Raw genomic sequence first — 13,833 nt, 5'->3', positions numbered from 1 at the left:
AGACTCAGTCTCAAAAATAAATAAATAAATAAATAAATAAATAAATAAATAAATAAGTTGTTGGGGTCTTGCTTTTTGGCCCAGGCTGGAGTGCAGTGGCATATTCACAGCTCACTGCAGCCTCCAATTCCTGGGCTCAAGGGATCCTCCTGCCTCACCCTCTCACGTTGCTAGGATTGTAGGTACAAGCCACCATGTCTAGCCTCCCAAAACATTCTTCTTATCTCAAAAAGAAATCTACTGGATTTACCTATATTTGACATCTCATGTAAATATAAGCAGATACTGGCCGGGCACGGTGGCTCACGCTTGTAATCCCAGCACTTTGGGAGGCCGAGGCGGGCGGATCACAAGGTCAGGAGATCGAGACCACAGTGAAACCCCGTCTCTACTCGGGCGTGGTGGCGGGCGCCTGTAGTCCCAGCTACTCGGAGAGGTTGAGGCAGGAGAATGGCGTGAACCCGGGAGGCGGAGCTTGCAGTGACCGAGATCCTTGGCCTGAGTTTTTTCACTGAGTGTCATGTTTCAAGGCCGTGCTCCATTTTTTTTGTGATTGAGTACTATTTCAGTGTACGAATATGCCACATGGTGGTTCATCTCTCTCTGCCGATGGACATTTGGGCTGTTTCTACGTTTTGAATGATGTAATTAGAGCTGTTATGAACGTTAACACTCCAGTGCTTGTTTGAGTGATGGTTTTCAATTCTTTCGGGTGCACTCAGGAGTGGAACTGCTGGGCCGCGTGGAACTTCTGCGTTTACCTTTTTGAGGAACTGGCAGACTGTTTGCCATGGTGGCCACACCACGTTACAGCCCCGTCAGCAGTGTGTAGGGGTCCTGTTTCTCCACAGCCTCACCGACACTAGTTATTTTCCATATTCTTGATTACAGCTCTCCCAGTAGGTGGGAAGTGGTATCATTATAGTTTCGATTTGCATTTCGGTCATGACGAAAGAGGCCTAGCATGTTTTCATGTGCTTGTTGGCCACTTCTGTGTCTTCTTCAATAAATGCCCATTGAAGTCTTTTGCCCATTTTTTAATGGGGTTGTTGGTCATTTTGCTGCTGAGTTATCTGAATAGTTTGTGTTCTGCACACTTGGTCCTGATGAGCTCAGTGAACATTTATAAACAAACTCACCATAGCAGCCCCCACTCCGATGAAAACACCACCTGTGACGGCCCCCAGAGGCCCCTCATCCCTCCTGGTCCCTGCCCCGGGGGCCCCATCCTGACTTCCATTGCTGGCAGCAGGTAGGCTCATGTTGGCCCCTCTTGAATTCCTCCTGCCTGGGCTGCCCCGTGTGTTCCACCAAGTGTGGCTGAGAGGCGTTGTGCTGCTGCGTTCAGCGGCTCCACCTGCTTGCTGAGAAGGTTCCCGGTGCGTTTGGAAGGCAGAGGCTCCTGGGCTTGCAGGTAGGTGAACGCGCTGACAGGACTCGGCAGGCTCCCCCGCATCCACCATCCTGAACACCTAGTCCTCGCACATCCTGGAAGCTTTGCAGCCTCGGTCTCTTCCAAATGTGTCTTGCTCCTCTCTGCTCACCCTGGTGCCAGGCATCCGCCTCGCCCATCCAGACTCAGCACCAGTGCCCTGCCCTCCCCTTGGCTTCTGTGCTGCCCAGCCGGGTCATCCTAAAACATTCATCCAAGCCCTTTGCCCACAGGACAAAGTCCACACTCCTCTTAACAGTCCCCCTCTGTGACCCACAGGCCTCCTTAAAGTTTTGGGGCTGAGTCCTTTCTGCTCTGGGGCTTCACAACCCTTTTGTCCTCTGGCCTCCTCTTCCAGGAAGTCCTCCAAGGGCAAGGCTTGCAGGACTCGGACTAGGCATCCACCCCAACGCTTGTTGATGAGAAACAGCCTCAGTCAGGAAGGAACTCGGGCAGACCAAGGACGGTGCCCCTGCTCCATGACATCTGGGAGTCTGCTCTAAGACCAGGAGGCTGCGGCCTGCGAGGGCTGCCAGCTGCGCCTGCCTCCCTGGGCCACCTCCTTTTCATGGCCTGGGCTGCGCCTGCCTCCTTTTCATGGCCTGGGTTTGGAAGCTGCCCACTTTCACTTTCTATTGCTCGGAGCAGGCTGGAGGGGACAGGCCCAGAGGCCACTGCTCCATGGGGAGAGTCCCAGCTCTGGAGAGTGCAGGGGGCCGGGAACATTATGTCAGGGACACCCTGGAGCTGTGGTATCCCCGACACGAGGATGAGGCACAGCAGCACTCAGTCCACATTTACCAAAGGAAAGGGGAACAGCCAACACATATGACTGCTCACGGTGTGCCACCAACATGTATGACCCCTCACCATGTGCAGACATGTGTGACCCCTCACCATGTACAGACAACACGTGTGACCCCTCAGCAAGTGCAGCCAACACGTGTGACGCCTCACCGTGTGCAGCCAACACATATGACCCCTCACCGTGTACAGACAACACGTGTGACCCCTCACTGTGTGCTGTCAACACGTGTGACCCTCACCGTGTGCAGTCACCTTGCTAGGCAGCTTATGCGCCTTCTCTGGTTTCATCCTCAGGTTTGGGAAAATTATCCAGGACTTGGAAAGGGGTAAAGATATCATCGCCTGCTCTTTCGATCCTGGACCTAGGCACTGTGGGCATCAGAGCGGATCATTCTCTGGGGTGGGGCCGTCCTGGGCACTGCTGGGTGCTGAGCAGTGTCCCTGGCCTCCGCGCACTCCACTGCAGGAGCTCCCCTAGTCGTGACAACCACAGAAGCCCCAGACGTTGCTCCATGTCCCCGAGGGGCCGAATCGCCCAGAGGATCAGTTCTATTCCAGAGCCTCGACCAGCCCGGCCACCCAGGGGTCACTCTGTGGACGCTTCCCTCCGCTCTTGCCAGTGTCCCGGCTCTGGGGTCGGAAGCTGCTTGGGATTGACAAATGCGGATGAGTTTTGTCCCTGAGCGGCAGGTGCCTCCTTCCTCCTGCTGCGTATAAAACTCAGTCCCGCCCTGCTCCTCAGTAAACACTTGGACACACCTTTGACCTATGGTGGCCCATGGTCTGAATGAGGTTTATGAAATGGGAGCTTTGAAAGCTCAATTTTGCCATCGCCGGAAGCCTAGAGGGTAGTGTGCACTGGGCACCTCACTTACACAGGGGGAAACTGAGGCTCAGAGAGGGGGAGGGGCTGGCCCAGGGTGCTCGGTGGGGAGTGTGGGAGCTGCAGGCCCTGATCTGAGCTGTCCCCGTGACTTTGGGAGATGAGGAAGGAGCATTCTGTGGCTTGGCTGGGGGAGCCCAGGTGGGAGGGGAGGGTGGGGACACAGTGGTTGGTGGGCGGGTGGGTGCCTCTGAGACGCCTGGGCCACAGGCAAAGGGGTTAGGGAGGTGAGAGGGGAGCTTGGGGGCAAGGGGCACGTGTCTCCATGGCCGGGCAGGCGCACACTCCCAGGGAGGCCACGAGGACTCTGTGGCCCGGGGGTTGGATGAGCCAGGCTGAAGGGTCAGAGGGCAGTGGCCCAAAAATAGTACCCCCATTCCAGCCCCAACAGCCACCCAGGGGTTCCCAGGCCCACCCTCCCTCTTCCAGGGGTTCCCACACCCACCCTCTCTCTTCCCGGGGTTCCCACACCCACCCTCACTCTTCCGGGGGTTCCCAAGCCCACTCTCAGTCTTGCTGATTTGTGAGGACGCACGGAACTCCCAGCAAGCTGTCCTCGTCACAGGGTTTGTCACAGTGCCGGGGTGCAGGTGCCATGGGCCGGGGAACAGCACACAAAGCAGCATCCAGGAGAAGCCCCGTGGTCCTGTCCCGGGAAGCCGAGAACTGCACACTCACAGGGCGCACGGACCACCAGGAAAGGGCACGGCAGCCTGGGCGTCCAGAGCTCTACGAGGACTCCCTCGTGGGGGCTTGACTGATTGACTGCTTGCCACGGGGTTGCCCTCAAGCTCCAAGGAGGTCTGACGCTGTGGGACCAAGGCGCTCCCGAGTCCCACGGTGGGTCTTGCTGGTGTGGCCCTCCCTGCCCTAGACCAAGACACTCACTCCTCTCAGGCAGGGCAGAAATCACCTCCCAAAGCCAAGGCAAAGCCCGGACCTTACCCCGCACAAGAGGGTTCCTCACCACACTGGGGAAGGTGCGGGTCTCATCCGTGGCGCTGCAGCAGGGCTCAGCCGGTGACCGGGACTGGGTGCCACGGGTGCTGGGTCAGTGCTCACCCCAGCCCCACCAGCAGGCAGGGAGGGTACAGGGCGCTGCAGAGGAAACTGAGTCACAGAGAACGGAGGGACTTGTCAGGATTCTGACCCACGGCTGGCAGAGCACAGCTCCGCATAGCACGTTGGGCCACGGCGGCCCTGGGGCCCTCTCAGCCGGAGGGCAGGGGCCGACCATGCATGCAGGTGTCCAGTCCCACCCGGGAAGGGCAGCGTGGGTCCAGCCCTGGTCCGAATTCCTGTCCTGTCAGCTGGGAGGTGTGCGCAGGCCCCTTTGCCTTCTGTGCCTCGGTTTTCCCATCCGTGGATGGCAGTCGGCAGCGTCTTGCTGAGGGTTCAGCGGGTCCCCCCGACCCCCCACCCACGATAGGGTTAATCAACAGGCCCTGCCCTGCGTGTGACCCTGGAGGGAGGCTCTGGGACCACGTCGCTGTACGGTAGGGTAAACTGAGGCTCGGGCGCCGGTCGCCTGCCCGTGGTCCCCGTGGAGCCAGGCCTCAGTGCCGCCCGCGGGAATCGCCCACCCTCGTGGGGAGGAGCGTGTGCGCGGGTCGCCGCCCGCCTCCTCCTTTTTATTGAAGTCGTTTTTCTCCTCCTGTTAGGGGAACTGGCCGTGGGCAGCCCCTCCCTCCCACCCCCAGGAGCTGAGAAGAAAACAAAAGCTTAATTGAATCCGGCACTGGGGCGGTGGGTGCAGCAGAGAGAGGCCGAGGGAGGCCCTGCCTGGGTGGGTCTGAGGCCGCCTGTAATTACGGCCCTGATGTGATTCTATTAATTATCGTCGCTATTTTGTGCCGGCTTCCGCCCAGTGAGCCTGTGGATTGAGCTCTACTGCACACAAGCCGCCAGGGCTCATCACAGAGCCTTCGGCGTGGAGAGCCTGAGACCCAGAGAAGGCACGCGCTGGTCCGGGCCACACCCCAAGTGGAAGGTGGGGCCTGAAACTCGCCCCGCAGGCTCCCCACACACGCCAGCGTTAGAGTTTCAAGGCCCCAGAGAGGATTTGCCACAAGGCAGGGGCCCTGGGAAGGTGTTACACCTCCTCTTGGGATGGGAGACCCGCTGGATCAGTGTTCTGTCAACTTAAAAAATGAATCAGCCGGGCGTGGCGGCGGGCGCCTGTAATCCCAGCACTTTGGGAGGCCGAGGCAGGTGGATCACTTGAGGTCAGGAGTTCGAGACGAGCCTGGCCAAGTTGGTGAAACCCCATTTCTACTAAAAATACAAAAAACTAGCCAGGCGTGGTGGCGGGCACCTGTAATCTCAGCTACTTGGTAGGCTGGGGCAGGAGAATCGCTTGAACCCTGGAAGCAGGGGCTACAGTGAGCCGAGACTGCACCTCTGTACTCCAGCCTGGGCGACAGAGCAAGACTCCGTCTCCAAAAAACAAACAAACAAAACCAAACAAAACAAAAAACTGAAACAAGCTGGCTTGAGCAAAGAAGGCACTTTACTGGCCCACCCTCTGAGCTGAAATGGTGTGCAGTTATGGACCTCAGGCATAGCTGGAACCAGGTGTCCACAATGTCTCCAGGCTTCTGACTCCTCATCTCTTGGCTCTGTTGTTCCCTACAATGGCTCCACTCTGAAGAAGGGGCATCTTTTTGTAATTTGCACCAGAGTGCCCCCTGCTTGTGCCCATGGCCTTCCTGAGGGTCAGGAGACTCAGGAAGGGTCGGGAGACCCACTGGGGCCGAGCGCTCTGTGGTGCCAGGGATGCTGGAGGTGCAAACAGTAGATTCACTCCGCTCAGGGTCAATGTCACAAGGCAGCAAACGGCCACAGCCAGGAGTGAACGAGGGCATCTGACTCCCCTGGGGTAGGGGCTGAGCTGAAGGGCAGTGGGCCAAGTTGAGGCAGGGCGAGACGCCACACAGTGCAGCATCCCTGGATGACGCCCACTTGGAAGTGGGGGGGGAGGGCATGCGCAGCCGCAGTGCCCAGACACGAGCACAAACGCACACACAAGTGCACACCAGCAGTGACACAGGCACACACAAGCGCATACAGGGTTACACATGCATTCACAGCTCACATGCTTACACATGCACATGCCAGCACACACACGGTGACACAGTCACACACAAGCGCATACAGGGTTACACATGCATTCACAGCTTACATGCTTACACATGCACATGCCAGCACACACATGGTGACACAGGCACACACAAGCGCAGTTACACATGCATAGGCAGCTCACGTGCTTACACGTGCATACGCCAGCACACAGGCAGCTATACTCAAGTGCTTGCAGGCCCTCACCTGGCCACAGGGGCACTGTTATATACGGCGAACATATGAACACAGTAACATGGGCACACACGCAGTCACACTGCACACACATGCAGAAGCACATGGCTACATATGTGCACGTACCTGGCATGCACACGCACACACCCACACAGCCTAGGGATGAGTGGCTGGGGTCAAAGAGGCTACAAGGCGCCCGTAGCCCTGTCAACCCATCCCAGGCCCTGACTGGGGCTCATCAGGCCACTGTCAGGAGGCCGGGCTGCACGGAACCCCAATTCCCAAAAGCTCCTGGTGGATTTGAGACGGCAGAGATATCTGGACCCCATGGGCAGCAGGACAGACAGAGCAGCCCAGCCTGGGCTGAGAGCACAGGGACGGGTCCTGTCCTCAGGGGTGTGAGGGGGGACGGGGTCCTGCCCTGAGGGGCGTGAGGGGGGACGGGGTCCTGCCCTGAGGGGTCTGAGGGGGGACGGAGTCCTGCCCTGAGGGGCGTGAAGGGGGAAGGGGTCCTGCCCTGAGGGGTCTGAGGGGGGACGGGGTCCTGCCCTGAGGGGCGTGAGGGGGATACAGGGCCATGTCTGGAGGGGGTCTGTGGAGACGGGGTCCTGTCTGAAGGTTCTGAGGGGAGACAGGACCCACGCTGTAGGCACCGTGTGGGGTCAGAGTCCTGTTTCCTGACATCCATGCAGTCACAGAGCTGGAATCGCGAAGCAGCATCCAGACCTGCTGCTCCAAGGGAGGTGGATTATCAGGGGCTGGGCTCCTGCCCCCTGCCTGCCTCCACCCAGGGCAGGAGAATGCGGAGGGCATTCTGAAAGTCAGCGAGAAGGACCTTGCTATCTGGAATCCTCTCCCCCTTCCTCCCTGGAGTTCACGGCAGAACTCTCTGTTATTAAACAGCCAGGGAAGCCAACCTCCACCCCCGTATTCCCGAAACACCTTTATTGCACTATAAACAGCATTTATAAACAAACACAGTTGGGGAGTGTCTTAAAGATTTACCCACAGTCAACTTCAGACACTAAGATATCAAACAGTGCAGGGGGCTATGAAACAGGGGACCCCAGGGAGAATGGGCCCTGGGAGGGGTGAGCATCAGAGAAGGCGGGGAGTGCCAGCGTCTCTCTCCATGCAGGGCACCCTCTCCGCCTCCCGGGCCTGAGGAGCCTCCGCCCTGGGTGCCCTGGCTTCCGGAGAGAGCAGAGCACCTGCAACACCAGGCTCAGAAGGGGCCTGCACTCTCCCTCTGGAGGGCTCACAGGTGTGTCCCACCGGACGTGCAGCAGAGGCCCAGCTGCTCCTCCAGTCCTGGGAAGCAGCTCCTCCACCCTTCCCTGGTCCAGAGGAACAATGTGTGGCAAACGGGCTGACAAGGGACGTCCCAGGATGCCACAGATGTGCCCTGGTTCCCCCGTGCCCCCCAGCAGCCGGGAGAGGTGAAGGCACCGGCCTGGCCTGGCCCCCGCTTTGAGTCTTATCATTTCTGCGTCATTCTGTGCTGGAAACCTCCCCAAAATCGTTCAAGGACCCACATAACCATACAATGGAAGCCTTGCAGCCACCTAGCAGCATGAAAGGCCACAGCCAGGTCCCCCCAGCTGCCTCCTGGGCTCCGACACACCCACCGTAGCCACAACCTATTTACACACGTGGCGTCAAAGCCACGGCCGTCAATCACTGCATGTCGCTCCCAGCTGCAGACGCTGGACAAAAGGGCGACGGGGTGGCAGCCCCCAGCGAGGACGGATGGGCCATAGGGCTGCTCTCTGGGCATCTCTGAGCAAGACCCTCCGGCGCCACAGCAGAAATGGCCAGACAGGCCTGTACCAAAAAAGCCAGTGCAGACGGTGTCAGAGGAAAACAGGCCAGGAGAGCCGTCTCCTCCCCGCGGACCTCTGCCACGACCTCCTCTGCTCCAATTGGCAGCGGCTGCTCCCTCCGCGCCAGGGCACCCTCGTCAGGGCACCCTCGCCTGGCCCTGCTCGCCACCGGAGCCTGGGAAGCTGGGGTCTCCCAGAGCCAGCCTGACCCCTGGGAGGGGGCGTCTCGGGCACAGCCTGGGCCTGGTGTCCCCGCGAGGCCCTGCTCTCCGCGGGGTGGGAACTGGATGGCGGCAGGCTGTGGGGGAGGAAGACACACGTGCAGTGAAGGAGACTGTGGGCTCCAAGACTTGTGACCTCCCTGTCCACGGCCCCGCCCTGGCCACTTGCACGGATTCCTGGACCCCTGAGAACCTCCTTCTAGAACTCTGCGTGAAAGGCGCGAGGCAGTGTGGAGGGGCAAAGGGGGACCTTCTGCCCCGCGAAGCGGCCCTTTCTCTTCCCCCGAGGCCCCCTCTCCTCCTCCTCCTCCAAAGAAGAAATTAATTCATGACAAATACTACTCCAGTCAGCATCGAGTGGCCCAGGAAACCCGCGTCAGCTACAGCAGCAGGCCCAGCCCAGCCTGAGGGTGAGCCCCTCCCCGCCCAGCCCCAGCCCAAGCCAGGGACCCGCCCGCCAGGACCCGGTGTGCAGGAGGAGAGACCGGGGTCTGCCCTGTGCACCCAGCGGGCAGCGAGCAGGTCCCCGCTCTACAGGAAGGGCAGCAGGGAGGTCAGGGGCAGCTCCTTCTCCCCGAGCAGCGCGTCCCGCTTGAGGCTGCTGCCCTTGTTCACCACCTTGATCCTGAGCGCCAGCTTCCGGACGCTGGCCGGCCCCAGGCCGTCGAAGAAGAAATCCTCGTTGAAGACGGGGTGGCGGCTGTTCTTGATGATGGTGCTGCGCTGCTTCTGCAGCTTGCCCGGCACCAGGCACAGGCCCACGCAGCAGTTGATGCTGCGCGCGTCGCACAGGCGGTCGTAGAGGCCCTCGGCGGCCAACAGGCGCACCCGCAGGCGGGCCTGGCCTGCCTCGTACTCGGCCAGCAGCCGCACGCTGCCCCGAGGGCCCACGTGCACCGTGTGCTCCCCACGCGCCTGGCCCGACTCGGGGCCCGGTTCCGGGGGCGCCCGGCGGGTCAGGCGGCGCCGGCTCCCGGGGCTGGTGTCCGGAGCGCTGTCGTCCGCAGACACGGAGCCGTGGCGGCCCACCGAGTGCCGCAGCTGGCTCACCTTGGCCTGGCTGTCCTGGGCGAACCCTCTGAGCAGAGACACGGAGCGGGACAGCAGAGGGGACCCGAAGGGAGAGGACTCGGCCGAGGACCCCGTGTCGCTCTCCCCGCCACTGAAGCAGCGGCCGGGACTCATGAGGGTCCCGCCAGCCTCCCTGGGGCCCCCGTCGCCCCCGTCGGCCTTGGCAGCTGCCCGGCGGCGCCCGGCACCCGGGGAGCCCACCTGGGCCAGGGCCCCGTGCTCACTGTGGAACAGGGACTCCTTGCGCCTCGTGTGGGGGCTCTCGGCCAGCGTGGCGAAGCCGTAGGACGTCTGGGCCTTGGGCACCGAGGGCAGGGACATGGCACCCTGGGCCTGGGGCTCGGCGTCAGCGGCCTCCCCCGACGGCCAGTCCTCGGCACTCTCGATCTGGATCACGTGCCGCGTGGCTGCCTTCAGCAGGCTCTTGCCCTCCGCTGCCAGCTTGGCAGGCAGCCGGGGGCTCCGCGGGGTCTGGCGGGGGCCCGCAAAGGCCAGGTTCTGTTCCGACGTGGAAGGGCCCAGCGCGGCCTGTCCCTCGCCCTCCACGGGGCCCGAGGGCAGCTTGGGGGGGATGAAAAAGTCGGGGATCTTGTCGGGCGTCAACACATTGCTGTACAGGGGCCCCTTGGAGGCCTTGTCCCCCGCCTCACTCCCCACGCCCCGGGCAGCACCGTTTTCCCCAGACCCCCGGAGCCGCTCCAAGAACCACATGTTGGTTTTTCTCATGGGGGCGGCAGGAGAGAGGCCCGGACAGGGGCTGCAGCGTCTGGGAAGAGAAGCAGGGGTCAGGAGCAGTGGGGGGCGGCTGGCAGGGGGCCCTGGGCACCTGTTCCCTTGGGGCCTGCCGGCGGGATGGGGGTGGAGGGGGTCCTCTGGGGGCGTCCCGCGCAGGCGCGGCGGCCCAGGACAGGAGGGAGGCGGGTTCCCCCTCCTTTTTCCGGAGAGATCCCGCTTAACTTCCAAGCACCAAGCCCAGGGGGGTGGGGGCCGCGCTCTGACTCTCCGGGGAGCTCCCAGGAGACTGGCCCCTCTCCCGCCCCCACTCCGGTTTTGAGCATCTCAGCGCTCATTCCAAAGGGTTCCGCGCTCAGTCCCACGGGAAGACACGGATGTGGGTGGACCCCCGGGGTGTCCCAGCTCCGCCCCCCCAGCTCCCACCCACCTGTGGCTTCTCCCTGGACTGCAGGGCCAGGCGTTCGGGGTGGGGGAAGGGAGGGGCGGCAGGTCTGGGGCCGAGAGCGCAGCGAGCCGACTCCCCGGTGTCCCCCCCAACCCTCCCCCGACTCCGCTTGGGGTGGGGGTGGGGTCCTGGCAGTCCCCGCAGACCGGGCGGGGTCCCTGGACTTACCTGCCCGGGGTGATGGCCCGAGGCTGGGGGTCTGTTCGGAGACACGTAGGGGTCTCGGCGCACAGGCTCCCGAGGCTGGCGCGGGGGACGCGGCCGGAGCTTCGATGCGGGCGGCGGCGGCAGCGCAGTCGGACTCATTCACCCGCGGCGGGAAACCGCCCAGCCCCGCCGCCGCCGCCGCCGTATTCCTCCGAGTACGGCCGCCCGCGCCCCCGCCCCCGAGGGACAGGGGGTGGGGCCGTCTCCCCGCAGCCCCCGGAGGCTGGTGGCAGGGAGGAGCCTCGCCGGGACCCGGGGGCTGACTGGGGGCCGGTGGGAGACAAGCAGGTGGTCACGGTTGGCTGATGGCCACCCCTGGCGCTCACGCCCGCAGATTCCGGGAAGCCGGACTCCCAACCCAAGCCCCTGCCTCCGTATATCTGAAGAGGGTCCCAGACCCCCTACTCGCTGCCGGCGAGGAGCTTTCCCGACTAACGACGACGCATTAAATGACGGCAACAGTAATAAATGCAGCTGGGTTTATGACGGAGCGTTTCCTCCCTGCCAGCCTCCCAGCGTCCTGACGAGTCTCGGACTCTCACACAATCCAGTACGCAGGTCCTACTGCAATTCGCAATTTGTAGATGAGGAAGGTGGGGGGTTTCCTTCCAGAAACAAGGACCGAGCAGCTAGGACAGCAGGTCTTAGTAAATGTGCAACCTCTCAGCAGCCCTCCAAGAAGCCTGCAAGGGGGGGCTCCTCCTTCATTTCATGGACAAACGTTTTCTGAGCACCCGCTTGATGCTCACAGTGACCTGGCCACCGGGGACACAGCTGGGACGGAGGGAGGTGGCCCCAGCCCTGGTGATGCAGGGGCAGGATGCCTGCAGAGCGTACAGGTGCAGCTCAGAACTGCAGGGGTGGTGACTCCCGGAATACGAATTCAGCATGAAAGTGTGAGGGTCGGGGCGAAGGGAGAAGGCACATGCGTGTGATTCACCGATGGAGAAACCCAGAGGGGGCAAGACCAGGTCCAAACCCAGGCTTCCTGGCAGTTCCTGAGACCACAGGGTCCCCCCTCCTGAGGCCGCGACCCCCCTCCTGCCAGCTGCTCATGTGATCTGCCAGCCCCGGCCTTCACTGCTTCCTTCTCTCCCCCCCTCGCCGCCTCAGTTTCCTCTTCTGGAACCGAGCTGAGCAGTTCGCAGCCTCCGCGTGCATGGAGCCAGCAAGATAACATATCACCAGGACCCACCCGGAGCCGGCGGACGCCTGACGCTTTATTGAATTATTGATCATCCAGGAGCCTCCTGCATTCTCGGAATGTCCCCAAGGCTGGACGTGACCCAAGCTGGGAGGAGCGGCTGCTGCCACCGTGGTAGAAGAGGGGTCCAGGAGGGCGAGGGAGCCGGGCTGAGGCCTCCCCACTCTCCACGTACCCTTGCAGTGAGGGGTTAGAGTCCTGCCGTCCAGAGGGGGAAAGTGAAACCCAGAGGACCTGTGACCCCATCTCAGCTTTGCTCACCCAGCAAACGTTGATGAGCCCCCACTTTGTGCTGGGGCAACCACGACGCAGCCCCGAAGTCTGACAAGGAGGCAGACACCGAGGAATTCTCCCCTTCACTGCCGCCGCCTCCAGGAAGCCTGGGCAGGCCCCGAACCCCAGCTCTGGCCGCCCCGAACCCCAGCTCCTGCCGCCATGAAGAACACCCTTGGGCTGCTGTCCACCACCCCTGCTGGGCCCGAGACGGGAGGAGGGTCCTGGGGGTCCTGTCCCTGTAGTGTCCCCAAGGCACAGGGCAGCCATGTCTCCAGTAAACATTTGCCAAATAAATGGGCGAATAGCATCGCCACAATGGCCCCGAAACAGTGCTCTTTCAGCAAGCCCAAGGGGAGGGGGCCTCAGGGGCCACAGAGCCACCCTCCTCCATTGCAGACAAGGACAGCAGGGCCCCAGGAGGGAAGGGGACAGCTTGGGTCCGAGGAAGGGGCAGTGATGGGTCTCCTGACATCAGGCCAGCCCCAGGTATTGGGGGTTCGCTCTCCGGCACCCCTGCCCAGCCCAGGTGGGGGCAGACCCTCTCCTCCCAGCTGGGTTGGGGGATGAGGCACTGAGTTTACACTATGCCTGTTTCTGTGCTAAGGACACAAATCCAGAGCTGGTCAATCAGGGCTTGGATCCTGGTGCCAACCCTCCCCACCGTGTGACGCTGGACAAGCATCCAGACCTCTGTCTTTTCGGCAGCCCAGGGCACCACAGCACTCCAGGGAGGGCTCAACAGATCACTATGTGCAAAGCGCCTGCAGCAGCCCCACCACGTGTGCCAGGCAGGTGTCAGTCACCCTCTTCCTCAGACGCTTCTGCAGGTCAGGAAGGGGTCTCAGCCAGGGGGGAGCTGACCCAGACCTCAAAGTGCACCCCAGAGCCCTGACCCCACCACAGCCTGGCTTGGCCAGAAGCCCCACCCCATCCCCACACCCTATCACATTTGGGGGCTGGGGACACATGGGCCTGAAAAGTACCTGGGATGGGTCCTAACACCTGCCCTGTGGACGGACGCAGACCCCACCCTGGGTGGGGCAGGGGCAGGGAGGCCGGGGCTTTCCGGCTGCTTAGCTCTGCACCATCCGTAAGTAAACAGGAGCCTCTCCTGGTCAACAGAACCTTCTGCTTCCCTCTGCAGCAGCCTCGCCGCAGCCCTCCAGGATCAGAGACCAGGTGCTGTCGATTCCGGCTCAAGCTGGAGGAGGGGCCCAGGTGGTATCGACCAGCCCCCCTCGGCCCTGAGTCGTGGCGCCTCATGCTGGGAGGCTTTGACTCTCCATCCCCCCAGGTGGGGCCCCCAGCAGGGACCCGGGGCTTCCCAGAGCCAGGCCTGAATCCAAGGCTGCCCCACAGTGGCCTCCAGGATAACAGGCTTGGAGGACCTACAGGGAGGTGGTTTAAAAAAGGGGGG

At 62.0% G+C, this 13,833-nt stretch overlaps 1 protein-coding gene across 1 annotated transcript; it reads right to left on the bottom strand.

The window, feature by feature from the left end:
* Positions 1-8,372: 8,372 nt before the first annotated feature.
* LOC116463963 (C2 calcium-dependent domain-containing protein 4C) lies at positions 8,373-10,275 on the bottom strand. The gene has a single exon (XM_032147255.2). The coding sequence runs from the start codon at positions 10,273-10,275 to the stop codon at positions 9,010-9,012; it is 1,266 nt and encodes a 421-aa protein (XP_032003146.1). The 3' UTR covers positions 8,373-9,009.
* Between the last annotated feature and the right edge of the window lie 3,558 nt (positions 10,276-13,833).

Source organism: Hylobates moloch, unplaced genomic scaffold (genome assembly GCF_009828535.3).
Source record: "Hylobates moloch isolate HMO894 unplaced genomic scaffold, HMol_V3 SCAFFOLD_104, whole genome shotgun sequence".
NCBI classification, from domain to species: Eukaryota; Metazoa; Chordata; class Mammalia; order Primates; family Hylobatidae; genus Hylobates; species Hylobates moloch.
The sequence above is the reverse complement of the archived record's forward strand: the minus strand, read 5'-3'. Positions and strand labels throughout refer to the sequence as shown.

Coding starts and splice junctions, on each gene's coding strand:
- LOC116463963 (XM_032147255.2), bottom strand. CDS start 10,275: ATGAGAAAAACCAACATGTGGTTCTTGGAGCGGCTCCGGGGGTCTGGG.